This window comes from Paralichthys olivaceus, chromosome 16 (genome assembly GCF_024713975.1).
Source record: "Paralichthys olivaceus isolate ysfri-2021 chromosome 16, ASM2471397v2, whole genome shotgun sequence".
Lineage (NCBI taxonomy): Eukaryota > Metazoa > Chordata > Actinopteri > Pleuronectiformes > Paralichthyidae > Paralichthys > Paralichthys olivaceus.
In genome coordinates, this window is record NC_091108.1 from 14,711,986 (window position 1) to 14,727,053 (window position 15,068).

At 40.2% G+C, this 15,068-nt stretch overlaps 1 protein-coding gene across 1 annotated transcript; it reads right to left on the reverse strand.

Moving 5' to 3' along the window:
* Positions 1–4,755: 4,755 nt before the first annotated feature.
* On the reverse strand, positions 4,756–12,697 carry dmbx1a (diencephalon/mesencephalon homeobox 1a). Its single transcript, XM_020100932.2, has 5 exons — positions 12,182–12,697; positions 8,720–8,889; positions 8,314–8,492; positions 7,204–7,600; positions 4,756–7,045 (listed from the first exon to the last, which is right to left on the reverse strand). Exons 2-5 carry the CDS (start codon positions 8,871–8,873, stop codon positions 6,606–6,608), a joined length of 1,170 nt encoding a protein of 389 aa, XP_019956491.2. The 5' UTR covers positions 8,874–8,889; positions 12,182–12,697; the 3' UTR covers positions 4,756–6,605.
* Positions 12,698–15,068: the final 2,371 nt, after the last annotated feature.

Sequence of the window (15,068 nt, forward strand, 5' to 3'; positions counted from 1 at the left end):
TGCTTTCGTCTCCAGGGTCTTGAATGCCTCTTCGCACATCTTGTGATTACCTAAACGTATTGTAAATATGTGTTTCCTATGGGCTCTTACATAAATTTACATGTTTTAACACTCAGGAGACGACAGACTATTGAGATGACTTACTCTCTTTTCTGCCTGTCTATAGACTCGACTGGCTGCCTCCTTTATTATTGAATTAGCCAATGAAGCGCTGTGCATTTGCGTCCCCGTGTGTAAGCCTATGTTAGGAAGATGTATGCTGTGTATTAGAAAGATGAATATTATGGATTTAACTGCACAACCATGTCTCTGTTGTGTTTTCAAATACAAATGTTGCATTTTCTTGTCAATAAATATGCAACACACAGTCACAGTATAAAATATTTTCATCTCATACAACACAAGCTCCTATGCTGAATGAATGATCTTGTACTCTTTAATAATGAGCTCTGTTTATTGAAACTGGTAGAGCAGGTTATGAAATGACAGCAGAAGCACTTAGCGAATGGAACATCTTAAAAGAAATATGTCTTCAGTGGGTTACACTACATGTTTAAATGGGTTCTCACCTGCGACTGTCGAGGTGTCAGTTTTGTGTCTTCACTGGTTCAGGTGTTTTTATGTTTTATTGGTACACAGCTGGAGGAAAAATGGTGTTTTAGTAATAGTCTGTGTATTAAAACCAGATGCTGAGATGTTTTCGTCAAACCCAGAGGTGAAGATGATGTCCCAGTCTGTGGTGGGAGAGAGGATTTCACTAGTGGGGGTCTTTGTCAGAAAAAGCTGCGTGCAGACTGAGCACAGCAGGATGTGATCTCTGGTTGCTCGCTGGTCTCAACCACATCAGACAGAAAATTATAAATGTTTTTTTTTTTTTTCAGATTACAAATGTTCCTATTTTCAAAAACTAATTTACATTTAAGTTCACAGGTATGATTTTCACTCAAAGATGTATTGCAGACTGAAGAGTTCTAGAGTAATCAAGAACAGGAGACATGAGTAAGTTAACATTCTCTTCAGTTTTTTTTCCATAATATGTGATGATATTTCAGGAAGTTAAAAAAAAAAAAATCATTATTTACCACTTCCACAGTTTCATGCTCTCGATTTCATACTCTTCTCTAGAACCCAATTTACAATTTGTCATGATTGCATTTGTGTTTTTCATGATACTTTTTTCATGCAGTGAGTGGACTATATATCATCAGTGCTAATTAAATATCTCTAATCTCATTTTGGTTTAAAGGTGCAACTCAACCAGCAAGTTCTCACTGTGGGAATACTGGATTAGTATGATTTATGCATGAACCAGTAAAGATGTCTTATGTAAAATTTAAGTAAAAATAAACAATTTTAAATTACAATCTTGCAATCTTAACTAATATATGAAAGTTAAGTTTAAAGTATCAAAAGTAAAAGCACTCATTGTGCAAAAATGTGGCTTCTATGATGTTTTGCTTAAATGGTTACAAGATAAATCTGAAGGGTGATAAGGTGACTACAATTCTGCAGCACATATTTGTGGTTATTTAAAAGGGGAAATCAATGCTATTATCTGACAGACATTTGAAACATGTTAAACAAACCCATTATTTTTAATCATTAACAATATATTGTTTTTTATAAACTCAACAATTTTAGTCACAAAGGATCAGAAAACATTTGCTTATGTACCTGAGTAAATGTAGTTAGTTACCTTCCACTACTGGTATTTATATAATGAAGCTTTTTGATTTGTCTGATATTTGATTAAATCTTTTGTACAAACAAATTGCTTGAAGCATTTCCCCTTGTAACTGAAGTCTTCCCTTTTAAATTTTTCCAAAAAGCTTGGTACAGCAGACATGCTACTCCATGAACTGGCTGAGAGTACTGCAGTTCTGTTTAGTGGGGCCCGCATTGGAAATGCAGCCGTAGGTTTAGGCTGCAGACAGATTAAGAAGACAGAGAATGGGGGTTTTCTTCTCTCTAAGAAGATTACCCGGGGAGGGGCGAGATGGCAGTCAGAGTGTTAAAGAAAAAAAGGACATGAAGAAAATAGAAGATGAAGTGGAACTAAAGGAGGGTGGCCCAGGATATACAGTTTAGACACCTGTTGTTTGCCTCTTGATATCACTCTCTCTTTGTTTTTCTTGCAGCTATCTCATCTCTCTGTCTTCCGCTGTTAAGTAGTTAACATATCAAAAATAAAAGTCAGTTTAAAATGCCTCAGGGAAAAGAACACGGATTGTTGCCATGCCAATTTTTTAGAGAAGTTTGGACATCTTCAAGCATAATGTACGAGTTAAATTTCAGCGTGAATGATGGTGTCCAGCCAAGTTTCAGCTTTGTTGCGTGTGCATGTGCAGCTGTGAGCCTGATTATACTTGCTTCCCTCTGCCTTAAGTTCCTGCTGGTGGTTTCCAGGAGGGCTTTGATGTGTATCTGGGCAATGCACTATTAGAGGGATTTCCCTGGGCCTGACAGCTCCGAGAATATGCAGTGAAATGGTGATGCCAGTGGGCTAAAAGAATGCTGGAAACAGGATTAGGATCATATTCTGGCAGACCCTGTCACCTCCTCAATGGGCCAAGGTTTCTAACGCTGGCACTTTTCATTCTCGCCATGGTTAAAACCTTTAAGAGAACCATGGAGAGGAGGGAGGAAAAGGCTCTGATTGAATGGTACACTGTGATTTTTGTGCGGTGGGGCTTGCTCCTGGGGGCTCTGTGTGTGCGTGTGTGTTGTCTGAGAATGTGTAAAGCATTACATTTCTATTACAGTCTTATTTAAAACAGAAAATTGCAATATTTACGTTTTTAAATCTCTAGTTTTAACTCAAAAAATATATTTTATAAACTTAACTTGTACTTTACAATCTGATCCATGGGCGTTGTTTGCTAGAATTCACATGCACTCTCACACACACTCATGTTTGTATTTGTATCTTAGTGAGGAAACTTGTTGATATAATTCTTTCTCTAGCCCCTTACTCTAACCTGAACCATCCAAACTAAATGCCTAATCCTAACCTAAACTTAATCCTAACCCTAAAAACAAGTCGTAACCCTCATACAGTGCCTTGAAAAAGTGAGGCCCGGTCAATATGTCCTCACTCTGTAGGGTCTACGTTTAAAATGGTCCTCACAAAGATATAAGTCCACACATGCACACATGTCATCACTTGCTTAGAGGGAAGTAGATGGAGATGAGTGTAGGTCTATAAATAGGTGGTTATGGCATCAGTGGTGAATATACAGCCCTGAGTGTTAGAGATGGAAGCACCTGATCCAGCACCGAGGGCTCAACACACTTGACCCTGCAGCAGTACAATATAGCAATTCGTGTTCAACCCCCGGGGTGTGTGTGTGTGTTGGGGGGATGGGTGGTGAGAAAAGAGAGAACATTTGGAACAAGAATATTGTGTTGTGTTCTCTGCTCCACGGCCCCATGGGAGGAAATCCTGCTGTGTAGCTGGACAGATCCCTCCCCTGGATAACAAGGACATTCACTCCGGCTGTATATCCACACCACAATCTTATCAGTCACACAATCTGGATGCCCTTGGCTGAGGACACAGACGCACACATGTATGTGGTGTAATAAAACACAACAAGGTTAGGGTGAGGTGTTACACCCACATTAACGCTGCTAATCTGGTGAGATCATTATCCCCTTCTATCCGATTTTTGGAAAGCGCTCATTCATAACGGTTGGAAACGTGCCACAGTGCAGCGGCCTGCACAGGCTGCATTTGTTATTTACACACACCGAGGGGCAAATATATGTTAGAGGCCGATTCAATTAGCAGCAGAGCAAAGTCACACAGACAGTATGTAAAGTTTTAATGCAGGAAGAGCAAGGGCATATTTTGGAGGATGTGGAAGAGATGTCCAAGTATTTGTGTGTGTGTGTGTGTGTGTGTGTGTGTGTGTGTGTGTGTGTGTGTGTGTGTGTGTGTGTGTGTGTGTGTGTGTGTGTGTGTGTGTGTGTGTGTGTGTGTGTGTGTGTGTGTGTGTGTGTGTGAGAAGAAGCACAGTTGGGTGGGGGTCTGTGCGTTTTGACAAACCATGCTGTTAAAGATATAATAGCAGCATAATCACCGCCCCGGGCCGTCATTCTTCAGGATAATGGCCTGCTTATTCATTGGGGATGGCTTATGTCTCCGCGCAGCTTTTTATTTTTCAGATTACGTTGGTCTTTTTCTGTCCCTCTCATGCTCTTAATAAGTCACGTTTATATATTTTTTCTGTAATTGTTCCTCTAATTTTACCTTCTTCTTGCCTCTTAGGTCTTCATCTCACTGTTTGTTTCTTTTTCCTTTCTCCTGCTATTTCATTTTTGAGGCAGTAGAAAAGCAGGACTGATATCACCGTAAATATATAGCTTTGTATTATATTTCACTTTATTTATTGCTTCTTTGTTTTATGTAAAATATGAGTTTAAACTTAGTTTTGCAGAGTTCTTTATATACACTCAATCAATAGGTTTTTTTTTTTGCTTAATACTCACGGAAGGCAGATAAAATATACCTTCAAATGTGATGTCATGCTGTTTAATGGATCTTTAACTGTCACGTAGGGCATAGTTAAAAATCAATAATAAATAATGAATAATTATTATATATAAATTATATATATTATATTATAAATATCGCAATATAATTTTCATCAATAGCAATTTAATAAAATATCAATCTATACTGATTTAATGTTTGTCATTCTCTGCCCATAAAGAAGACCCATGTCAATTTGGTCCTGATCAACCAAATATCCAGCACAGACAGAGAAGTCTTTATATAAACATCTCCAAGCAAGGTTTTTATTTAATGATTATTTTACAACAACACGAGGTCAAGTCTACATTGTTAGGGAGGAGAAAAAGGAAACAACACTGCTGATGGTCCGATCACTTTCTCCTCCATCATAAATCTATCTACCACTGGACCGAGTAGTTTGACAGAGACAGTCGAGGGGGGGACAGCATTAGAATAAGGGCAACAAGGGAACTCAAATAGAGTCAAGACAGCAGTACACAGAGGACTCAGGTCAATTATTCACTGAAATCACTTCACCTTCTTTGACTTAAGGCTTTTTTCTCTCTGGATTGATTGCAAACTGCAGAGGGTGGCGGTTTTCCAACGATCCAGATTTGTTCCACTGCTTCTTTTAAGTCAATTCCAGAGAAAAAAAAACAACTGAACACCTATAAAATATTAATTCAACCCAGGATCTGTACACAGACAACCAAGAGAGGAGGGATGAACAGGGCTGCTGCTGCTGGTGAGCTCAGCAAATACAATCTTACAATCTGACACCTAAATGAGTTTTATCTGAGTCCATTATCAACTATACAACATAATAGGAACTTTACAATTATACCCTACCAGTAAACATTAATAGATAAACTTTTTGTACTTTACATATTAAAATAATGTGCTTTTTTTTCATATGAAGTCTTAACTTGCCAGAACACATGAACAGAAAACATCAGAGACGTGTGGGGTTCTCCTCATCAAGTGCTAACAGTCAAGCTGCATGTTTCCTCAAGAGAATATTAAGGCAAGAATAGCTGCTGAGAAAAAAACGAGTCCAGTCAGCATTTATCTAATTGTCCAAATTTGTTGAGCATATCATTTTGAATTCAATGGAAATTGATTTCCAATTGATGTCAATCATGTTGCTACTTTAACTGTTTAACGTGTAGACCTTTTGAATTTATAAAAGCCGCTTTAAATGCTATGCATGTTCATAATTGCATTTGCCCCAGCTCCCTCAGCCCAGGGCAAAATGTAATTAAAAGCTTTTAGAATTTATTCACTGAAATCATTTTCTCATTATCAAGCCAGCCTCTGTGCAAAGTGGCATATTACTGGCCATTAAACTGGTAAATTAGTCACGTTTAATTATGCTGTTGAGGACAACATGGCTCGGGTTTATTTTTATTTATGTGCTGTTATGTAGTACATGCTATGTACATAACCACGTTTCTTAATTGAAATGTCAATGGTCTTTGGACAGGAATTGTCTCTTTGCTGTCTGAGTGATACCTTTTTTTTCCCTCCTGGCCAACAAACATTGTTCCTCCAAAAGTGCCTCATTCATTCACATTATTCTTGTAAACATTATTTGCATTGTCTTTTAAGTTGAGTGCATCCATCGTCAGCTGTTCACATTATCTTTTTATATTATTTCAGATGTTTTGGAGGTCCAACTTAACATGTCTGTTGGAAACGTCATCGTGAGTCAAGAATACGGTTTGTCCTGTGATTTGGGACATTGACCGCTGCATCGTAGTCATGCATTGTTCAGTATCTTCTGGGTTTTCTTTTCCAAAGGATGTGGGATACTTTTTGATCTTGAGCTACAGTTGAAGCTGAGATGAGTCAAAAGATCATGAAAGTGTGGTTTGTCTTTGAAAGCTGTTTAGTTGAGTTCTGTAGGTCCAGTGCATGTTGGTTTAATTGTGGAACATTTCTGTATGTCCTGTGTCCATCTGCTCTAGAAGAGTCAGTTCAGCTCCAAAGGCCTATCACAGTCACAGAGACACGCAGTGGGATGTGATGATGTGCCGGCCGATGCCGAGGTCGAGTTTACATTGTCCTCCTGTACAGTACAGTATGGTTCTCAGTTAGACATTGTGTCCAGTCCCAGCGAGGCAGCGTGTTGTTTGGCCCTCAGACGCAGGTTTTCAATGCTTGTGGTCTTGCTGTTGTGGCTGGTGATTCCGCCAGCCGCAGACGCCTGAAGCAGCGGGCTGTTCCACACCTGCTGGGCATGATGGGATAGGGACTGGTAGTAGGACTGACAGGGCAGGGAGCCCAGTGGTGCAGGGGGCATGTTAACATTCATTCCCAGGTAAGGGAGCGAGGATGGGGTGGTGAGGTCAAAAGCAGGGTAGTGCACCAGGTTGTTGGTGGCGGCCATGTGCTGGCGGAACTGCTCCTGTAGACGAAACAGGCTGAGTGGGGAAGAAGAGTAAGAGTGGCCCTGAGAGAGAGGACCGCTGCTTGCCAGGCCGCTGCTGGAAGAGGAGGGGGTCACGGATGGAGAGACCAGGGGGGAATCTGGACAGAGTGTTGGAAAAGGGGATAAAGTTAGTCATTTAATTATTAGTCAGTGGATGTATGGAGTGTTGCAGATGTGGGATTTCATCTGATTCACAAGTTTGTGAAGGATAAAGAATACATTTCATTCTTTGTCAATATAAAGTGTATGTGTTTACCTTGTTTAGGGCTGAGCCTTTTGCAGGGGGACACGTCTCCAGGTGTCACTGCTCTCTCACATTTTATCTCCTCTCTTTGAGATTTACTCTCATCCTCTCTATCTGTGGCATTATCCTCTGTGGCAGACTCACTGCCCGAGTGTTCCGCAGACGTGACATTCAGCTCCATGTCCAACGGCACGGGTCGGACCGCAGGACTGTCTGTCTCCAGAGAAGATGAAGAGGAGGAGGAGGATGGAGGAGGCAGCTGGGTGTCGGGAACGATTGTGGTGGAGGGGGGTGAGTCCTCCTTTTCGCTCCCTCCTTCCCCTGAAGCCTCTTTCTGCTTTTGGAGCTGCTCCTTCTGGAGGCTGCGCTGCTTCTTGCGGAACTTGGCTCTGCGGTTCTTGAACCAAACCTGATGGAGGAGGGGAGGAGAGAGTGAGTTTGAGGCAAAACAAGAAGAAACAGCAATAGTGAATTTAAAATAACTGTTGAGGGGACTTCAACGCATAATAAATATCTGAGTTCAGTGGGTCTCAAATGGTTATGTGACATGTGTAAAGCACACAGTCAGTAAATACCAGGATAACATGGAGTTTTGACTATTACAAAACTTAACAAACAAATGATCATAATCGAGATTTGAGAATTATTGTATTAATGACAACAGAAATTTACTGAATAAAATGTACATTCTATTTGTATCTGTATATGCAGATAAATAAACTGCCTTATCTTTTGTGCAGGCACAATTGAAAAAGTTTACTAAATGTAAGCAAGGAATAAGTACATAAAAAAATAAAATATTTTAATTATTTTGTTTAATTTTAATTGTGTAGAACTTTGGTTTATATTGATTCAGCAGAAAGTAAGAGTCATATCTGACTTTTTTCTTTTTCTTCTATTTTGATTAATTCTGCTACTTCTTTAAATTAAAAAAAAAAAACTGTCATCCTCCACAAATTTTGGTTTGTACAATTACTTTCTTAAAACTATGAAATTCTACATAAAAATATAAAATGTGTAATACAAGGGTTATTTGTTAAATCTGTGCGTAAAACCCAAATTACGCACAGCCAAGCTCCTCTAAACTCATGAGTTTTGTCTGATTTTTTTCTTTAGGCCTACCTGCACTCGGGCCTCAGGCAGGTTGGTGCACATGGCCAGCCGCTCCCGCATCACCACATCCGGGTAGTGTGTCTTCTGGAAAGTCTTCTCCAGTGCTTCGAGCTGCTGAGCGGTGAAGGCCGTGCGGCTCCGGCGCTGTTTGCGGTGCTGAGAGCCATAGCGAGCCTCCAGGATGATGTCTTGAAATGCGCAGCCGTTGGAAGGGAAAACACACGGCAAGTTTTATTTAACTGGGCACGTGGGGTCGTGAACACTTTGATACTTTAGTTCCATCATAAACGTTGACTGCACTGTTTCCAATATTAAACAAGCACATGATTTGGTTGGGTTATAAAACTGACGCACCATCACGTCAGTGACTTGCATGATGGATAGTGTGTGTGTGCGTGTGTGTGCACTCAATTACCAGCGAGTCTCTCTGCCAGTGTAAGCGCGTGCACGGACGGCCGGTAGTCGGGCGCGTGCTGAGCCTGTTGCGCGGCCTGCTGGTGCAGGTTGTACATGGCGCTGAGGGAGTTCATGGCGTGCAGAGAGTAGCCGTTCACCCCGTAGTGCTGCATGGTGAGAGGTTGCTACCTGCGGAGGAGGAGGAGAGGATGTGATTTTCAGAGCTGGAGAACCAGTGAGTAACATTTTTTAAGAGACATTTTGACTTTTAAGGGCGCGTGGATGCTGATGGACACGCTGTGACAATTGTGATCCCTAACCGATTCTTTTTCTCCTCCACTTTTATGAAAACATGAGAAACACAAACAGAAAACAAAACACTTCTAAAGTCTGTGATGTAGTGATATGAATCACACCAGCTTTTTTTCTTTCTCTTTTTGACAGGAGGTCCATGCGCTCAAGGGCCAACAGATTTAATGTGCACACTCAGACAAAAGTGTTATCCATTAACATCCAATTATCACTGTTTTCATGCCATTAATTATACAAAAGACTTTAAATTGGGGTAATTATCACTGGCTCCCATAATGAACCGAGACGGATGCGTTATTCATGAATTTATTCACGTGTCGCATGTGATCCCGCATGAAGCCAAATCCCCGCAGAAAACGATGCTTTGACAGATCAACGCTTTGATGAAATGTGTTGGAAAATGAAATAAGGAGATTTGTTCCGGGTCTCGGTGGCAAAACCTGTAACCAGATACCAGGATTATTTTAATGTGCTGCTGTTCGATTATAATGACTCTATTTTGATCTTTTGATTTTAATTTCTAAGCAAAATTGAGCGCATCGTTTAAGCCTGTGATTTATTTTGGCCTTTTTATAAACCAAACAGAGGCCTGAATAATTAATATTCATATACCGACACAGATTAATTTCTTTTAGGGGAACATATCCACGTCCGAGTCTGTTTAAAAGGCAGCAATTTCCAAAACTCTTATGTTGTAGCCTAGTTCTCCTTCACGGCCGAGATTTTCATAGATGAACCGCTGGAGGACACGATTAGATATGTATTAGCAGAGAGGAGGGGGACAGGAGATCTCTGAGGCCCAACCACTTATTATAACTATTACAGAGAGACCACAGGGAGGAGGAGATATAAATCTCTCTGCTGTGTGACAGGCTGCTCCTCAGCCAGGGAACTGCAAGTTATGGACAAACACAAATATTTGCAACACAACTTTAAGGTTGTAACTTTACCATTTTTTTCTCCATCATTTATTAATTGTTTAAATTGGTCAGTTTGTATAAATTGTATTGAGTATAGACTCGAACTGTTGTTGAACATGTCCGATAATTATATATTTTAAATGTTATATATATATATAGGCAAGATATTGGTCTTAGGCTAGTTTGATATTAGTTTAATGTTAATTTTACCATGGACAATCTTATATTATATTAATAAACATGATAATATACAGCCTATCACAGGTTTGAATATTTTGATTATCATGACTTGGTAATAACAGTGAGAGGTTAATATAAAGCATTTATTCCTACATGATATTATTATTATTATTATTATTATTATTATTATTATTATAGGCCATTTAAACTTATGTAAACAGGCTAAAACAGAGAAGAAGACTGGGTGGTCTTTCTTGTAAAAGGCAGTTTTAGTGCAGGGCATTAACTTTGTGTGTGTGCGCCTCTATGTGTGTGCGTTTGCGTGTGTGTGTGCCCGCAGTGCCCATTCCCAGCCTATTAAGTGGCTGCGGCGGCTGATGAATGTGATCAGAGGGCAGTGGGGAATAGTTTAATTCGCCGGGACAGAAGGTGCTTCGCTAAACATTTACTTTACTCCCCCAAGTATTTGAGTTGAATGGAGCCCCCCCACCCACCCACTCGCCTCTCCCCCCCTCTGCCCCCCCTCTCTCTGGCGGCCTCTTATCCCATCGCCCCGGGGCAACGTTTTGGCGGAGATGTATGGCTCCTCCGCGGGTAAAAATATGCATGTTGATCCCCATTTGGCTCCCCGTCTAATGGAAGTGCAAATAGGTTTCGACTGCGAGGCCCTCCATTCATCATCACCGCTGACACGGACGGACGTACAGTGCACGGGCCCGGTGCTTATAGCAGGAGTTACCTTGTGTGCATGTGTGCGCGCGCTGGAAGCTGGGCACGTGTGCGCGCCCGCACGTTCTATTAGTGGAACTATTTTCTGAAGCGTTGTCTTTTATTGTTTTTGCACATCACATCTGATCAAGCCATGAAACAACCTCGATAAGGGAAGTAAAAATGAACAGCACGTGTTTATATCGTTTCTCTAAAGCTGCAGAATTGAGTCAGGATCTCTGATGAAAATTGAAAACATCTGACAGTTATTGTACCCTCACTTTTTCTATCATGCAGAGACATGCATTTTTTAGCCCTCTTTTATTTTGGTACTTTTATACTCCAATCCTGCTCTCTCAAGATCTTCACCACCTCTGTTCATGTCCTGCGCACATCCTCCTCCTCTCCATATCAAATCCAGCACAATGGCTCATGGGCCCGTCGGTGCTCTGTGTTATTGTCATTCATAAGCCTCCATGTGCTCCGGGCACCGCAGGGCCCTCCTGGCAGCTCCTGTTCAGCGCTTCGATTATCAAACCGTCATTATGTAAATTGGCACGTACAGTGCAAGTCTGTGATCCGACTAAATGAGGAGAAATGTTATTTGCTAACAGCCCCTCAGGGGGCAGAGACCGACCTGTCAGTCTGCCCTTTGCTGTGTCACCAGTGTCATATGTCAGAGGTCCAGGAGCATCTTTGATTTATTTTATTTCCGAGGATATTTAATACGCAGGAGCCAGGAGGAGGTTTAAATGGAATTTAAGAGCTGATAGGTTATTTGAAGCTTTTATCACATTTATTTTATGACCACACTCTCCCTGCGAGAATAGTTATTGACTCTATAATGTATACAACATACTGTATTTTAATAAAAAAGGAGAAAGATTTTCAGGATTATATATCTTATCCTGTAAATGTGGTTCAGTCACATCACAGAGATTCTGATGTTTTTAAATCTAAACTCCAAAGTGTTAAATTTGAGGAGATCACGATATTGACAGAAGTGAACACGAGGAGCTCTTTAATTGTATTATGTCATTTTTGGACTCATAGTTATTACAATAGTTATTACAATAGTTATTACATTATTAACTAAACTAAAATATCCGGTTGTTTTGTTTTTACTCCACCGAATAACGAAATACATGTATAAACAAATAAAACGTTGTTACAGCTTCTAATACAACTAATAACATGTGCATCTTTTACCTGCACTTTGCAAAAATAATAAACCAGGTTCACTGAACAGATTCTAGGCCACACGAACAGTGAAGAGCATGCACAAAAACACACAATTTAAAAAAACTATTGCAAATCAGGAATACAGAATAAACAGATGTTTAAAAAGTTTGTTCTCTTACCTCTTGTGGACACAGTCGTCTTTTCTGTCGCTTCGTTCTCAGAAGCACAGAGAATCCAAGCTTCTTCTTCTCTCAGCTACTTCAGTGGTTGTTTATTTGGTTAGTGGTCCACTCTTCCTCGTGTTAGTTTATATTCAGCTCAGTGGAAAACTCCTCTTCTCTTGTTGCTTGACTTCAGATCCTCTCTCTCCCTCTCTCTCTCACTGTCCCTCTCTCTGTCTCTCTCCTCGTGCTGCTGTCTCGCTGTCTCGCGCTGCAGTGGGAAGCCGCCATCTGCTGGTGTGTTTTAAGGGGGAGCCTCGCGGGGGTCACGGCGGCTTCCTATTGGCTGCCCGCCGCCGTCACTCACGTAAATAAGATAGTTGATGTTCCAGCTGCAGGCTTTGGTTCCTGTGACGTCTGGACTTCTTTCCAAATATGCTCGATTTAAGCACATTCTGTTCGCCAAATCCCCCCGTGTCTGACTACACACGGTGTTTTTCTTCCACTCAACTTCATAAACAAAACTAAAGAGCGAGGAGTGAAGCTTTGTTTTCAAAAACAAACGTGTAGGAATGAATTCCTTCATGATTTAAAGGTTATTTTATGATTATTATTTAAAATGTGATTTGTAATTTGGCACATGTAGGATAGGACTTCAAGTGCAGCTTTGTCCAACACCTTTAAATGTATGCAGGGTATATATAAGTGAGAATAAATACTAAATGATTGAATTTAAGGCTATAAGGTGACTTTTTATATGAATTTATTTAACAGCAAATTTTGTCAATCCATTCTGATCATTTACAATTCTGGGAAATAGCAGAAAAGCTTGTGCGTAAAAGCCATTTTACACAGTTCTCCTATGCACTTGCTGCATGGACCCAGTGCCTCTCCGGTTCTGTGGAGAAAAGCCAGCACCCTTTAGTTTATTTGCTCTTCGGCTTGTTCTCCATGCCACTGGAGCACAGGGGACTTTGGAGAGAGATGGCTAATAGATGCCAGGGCGGCCAGGAAGGATTTGGGATGGGATAGGGAAGACAAGACGCCATCTCAGCCTCCAAAAACCCCTGTCTTAAAATGACTGCGGGTAAGAGGATTAGGGCAATAATGCCCTTCTCTTCTTGAAGGGTTTTTAGAGAAGATTTCTTCTCCCGGAGCAAAACCGTTTAGGTAGGGAATTAAGGGCAGCGCAAAGTAGCCTTTTAATGTAAAGCTCGTATATTTTGTTTGGAGATTTTTCTTTTAGGAAAGTGCTCGGCCTTTAACGCAGTTTTATCTCTGACTGTGTTGCTCACTCTGACAAGTTGGGACAGGAGACAAAAGATTTCAAGCAGGGGAATATTCATGTTCAGGTTGCATTTAAACAGAACTGCACTTTTTATGGACAGTCATTGGACATTTATCATAAAGCTTACATCGGTCAATATCTGCACGTGTGTGCGTGAGGGAGAGAGGTAGCGAAGGGGAGGGGGGGTTATATGTCATGTACCTTTTTATTTACTTGTAAACATGTAAAATAAATAAAAACTTCACATCGGGAAAAGTATAAGATTATGACATTGATGAAATAGCCTGCAGACAGTATAGAATTAAATTCAGATTAATAAATTAAAGTAGGTAAAATCTTCAGCTACTCAATTATGTTTTAGAAATACTATCCAATAACCTAATATATACAGTCTCCTTGTAACATCATTTGAAATAAATATCAGTCTTTTTTTATTTGCTAAAACGATTGATTTTGTTTGAGGACAGATATGTCTGTTTTCTAACACAATATAATTAACTGCAACTATGGATGGATTTACTTATTTACATTGTTATTGGCGCTAAATAGTAATATTATTATTATTATTATTATTATTATTATTATTATTATTATTATTATTTATTATTATTATTATCTGGTTTAATTGATGACTCTGTTTCCTGAAACTTTTTCCCCTGTGAGTCTTCCCTCTCGCATGCATGGTCTATTAAAAAAAGAAAAAGAAACCTCGTGTGCCTCCCTGGTTTCTGTCGCCTTGGTAGGCTCCTATCACTCGGTTTCTCCGCGAGGTCTGAGAAAGAAAGAGGATTAACTTGTGAACCAATGGAAATAAGAACTTAAACGGGAGGTAAATCTGGCCACTGTCTCTTTGTGAGGACCGTCTCTAAAGCAATTAAAGCGAGAAAGAGTTTCTTCTCAGCGCCTCTCCACCTAAAGCTCCTTAGAGCGACTAGAGCTGTCCAGCGCATCTGAGGGGCTTAAACTCCCAAAAAAAGAAAAACAGCTCCCTTCACCCCTGTGCCCTGCCATGCTCTGCTGAATACAAGGTGAGCAATGACCTCCAATGAGAAACAACCCAAATATAAATACATGAATTTGGAAGAGGCATGTGGGCTGTCAGTGATTTCTTCTTGTAGATTTTAACCCCCAACTGTGAGTGAAGTCATATCTGACAGTCAAATTGGACTTGTATTGATTTTCTGCAGGTTTGAGTTTGTCTTTTGGCAGAAAATGTGGATTTTCTGTATTTCTATTTGCCTGATTCATCCTATCTAAAGCAGACTTGTATTGATTTCCTGTTGGTTAATCACACCCCGAGCTTCTCTTGTAGCAGAAAAAGGGGATCTTATTTATTTTGTATTTGCTTGATTTATCCTGTTGTCTTTTTTTTTCATATGAATAACAAAAAGCATTCTTACATCCAGTGAAGTTCTGCTCTCTAATAGCTAATTAATACTCTTAATGATGTTTCTGCAACTTCATGAATACATTAGGTCTGCACTCCAGCCTCCCCGGCACCATTCAAGGGTATTTCAGCATCTGTTCATCCCACAGCAATTAATCATTTTGATGTGTAGTTTAGAATCGACTTCTTGCAGGAGACCTTTTTGACAAGAATAACAAAGCAATTTGCCA

Coding starts and splice junctions, on each gene's coding strand:
- dmbx1a (XM_020100932.2), bottom strand. CDS start 8,873: ATGCAGCACTACGGGGTGAACGGCTACTCTCTGCACGCCATGAACTCC. Junction 8,493..8,719: donor ACTGGCAGAGAGACTCGCTG/GTAATTGAGTGC, acceptor GCGCATTTCAAG/ACATCATCCTGGAGGCTCGC. Junction 7,601..8,313: donor TGCCTGAGGCCCGAGTGCAG/GTAGGCCTAAAG, acceptor CTCCTCCATCAG/GTTTGGTTCAAGAACCGCAG.